Source organism: Nerophis lumbriciformis, linkage group LG27, assembly GCF_033978685.3.
Source record: "Nerophis lumbriciformis linkage group LG27, RoL_Nlum_v2.1, whole genome shotgun sequence".
NCBI lineage: Eukaryota > Metazoa > Chordata > Actinopteri > Syngnathiformes > Syngnathidae > Nerophis > Nerophis lumbriciformis.
The window spans coordinates 28,070,001-28,071,164 of NC_084574.2; the positions used below are offsets into that span (position 1 = coordinate 28,070,001).

The 1,164-nt window shown below is 39.9% G+C and overlaps 1 protein-coding gene across 1 annotated transcript in view; it reads right to left on the reverse strand.

Moving 5' to 3' along the window:
* Window positions 1-1,003, reverse strand: part of ntan1 (N-terminal asparagine amidase) — a 7,111-nt gene extending 6,108 nt beyond the window's left edge. The window contains exons 1-2 of the mRNA XM_061988246.2: window positions 818-1,003; window positions 272-374 (exon numbers count right to left, since the gene is read on the reverse strand). Coding sequence (XP_061844230.1) covers window positions 272-374; window positions 818-898 — 184 coding nt within the window. The 5' untranslated portion in view covers window positions 899-1,003. The remainder of the gene's footprint in view (window positions 1-271; window positions 375-817) is intronic.
* Between the last annotated feature and the right edge of the window lie 161 nt (window positions 1,004-1,164).

Sequence of the window (1,164 nt, forward strand, 5' to 3'; positions counted from 1 at the left end):
TCAACCAGTGTGGGTGGCACTGGGAGCAGGTGGGTAAAGTGTCTTGCCCAAGCACACAACGGCAGTGACTAGGATGGTGGAAGCGGGGATCGAACCTGGAACCCTCAAGTTGCTGGCACGCCCACTCTACCAACCGAGCTAGACTGAGAGTCACACAGAACCATGGTAATTGTGTGATACAAACAAATAGTACAGTTAAGAAACTTTCGTTAAATCGTTATTATTGCATTAACTTTGATGGCCCTGATTTTAAAAATGTTGTTCTGCTTACCGTCTGCTGGTGTTGTTGCAGCAAACTCTCTTTGTTGGACATACAGAAGGCACTTGGGGTCAACATCAGTCAGCGGATGGGAACGAAAGGCTTTTGCATTTTCCTGTTGCATGAAAATCGTGTTAATCATGACCAAAAGTCAGAAGTAACTCTTATTAAAGAATGAATGTGTAGAATTTACTCCAGCAATTTCATATGATTCAGGGAATCACAGAATGGAACGTGCTATTTACAATTTTCAGTAGTCATTTTAACTAGGAGCCATGTAAGAGTATTTTTCAGGATTACACCATCTCAACCACATTGAACACAATTTAGGTAAATGCACTGCACATTATTTAGTGTCTCTAGCCATCTATTTATGGACGTATAATATCGTGAGTTCTGAGTTGTGTCAAATTAAAAATAACTTGCACGAACATTTAAGAGTTTATTCACGAGCAATATAAATGATAAACCAGCAATATATGCTAAATAGAATGAACGTCATTGTTGACTGATGACAGCTTTCTATGAGCTAACTTTAGCTATTGCCTAAAAACCCACCTGTAAATGGGGATATTTGTCGAACAGTTCTGCGGTCGAGGTTATACTTTCTACTCCTCTGTTTTGGATAAGCAAAGGCATTTCCTTATAACTCGCAGATCTACTAACTATTTAACAGATTGGTGACTACATATTTATCTTGATATCTACAATTAATGACTACTTCCTTTTCCGGAATATTTCTTCTTCTACGCTCTAACTCAAGTGGTTGTCATAGCGCCACCTTTTGGTGGAAAGACCACACACGCAAATGTACAGTATTCACCAATGTCACTACGCAAATATTCATGCGCAGCAACCGCTCTATAACACGGCGTCTACGCTGAATAGCAAGTGGAAGTTACGCC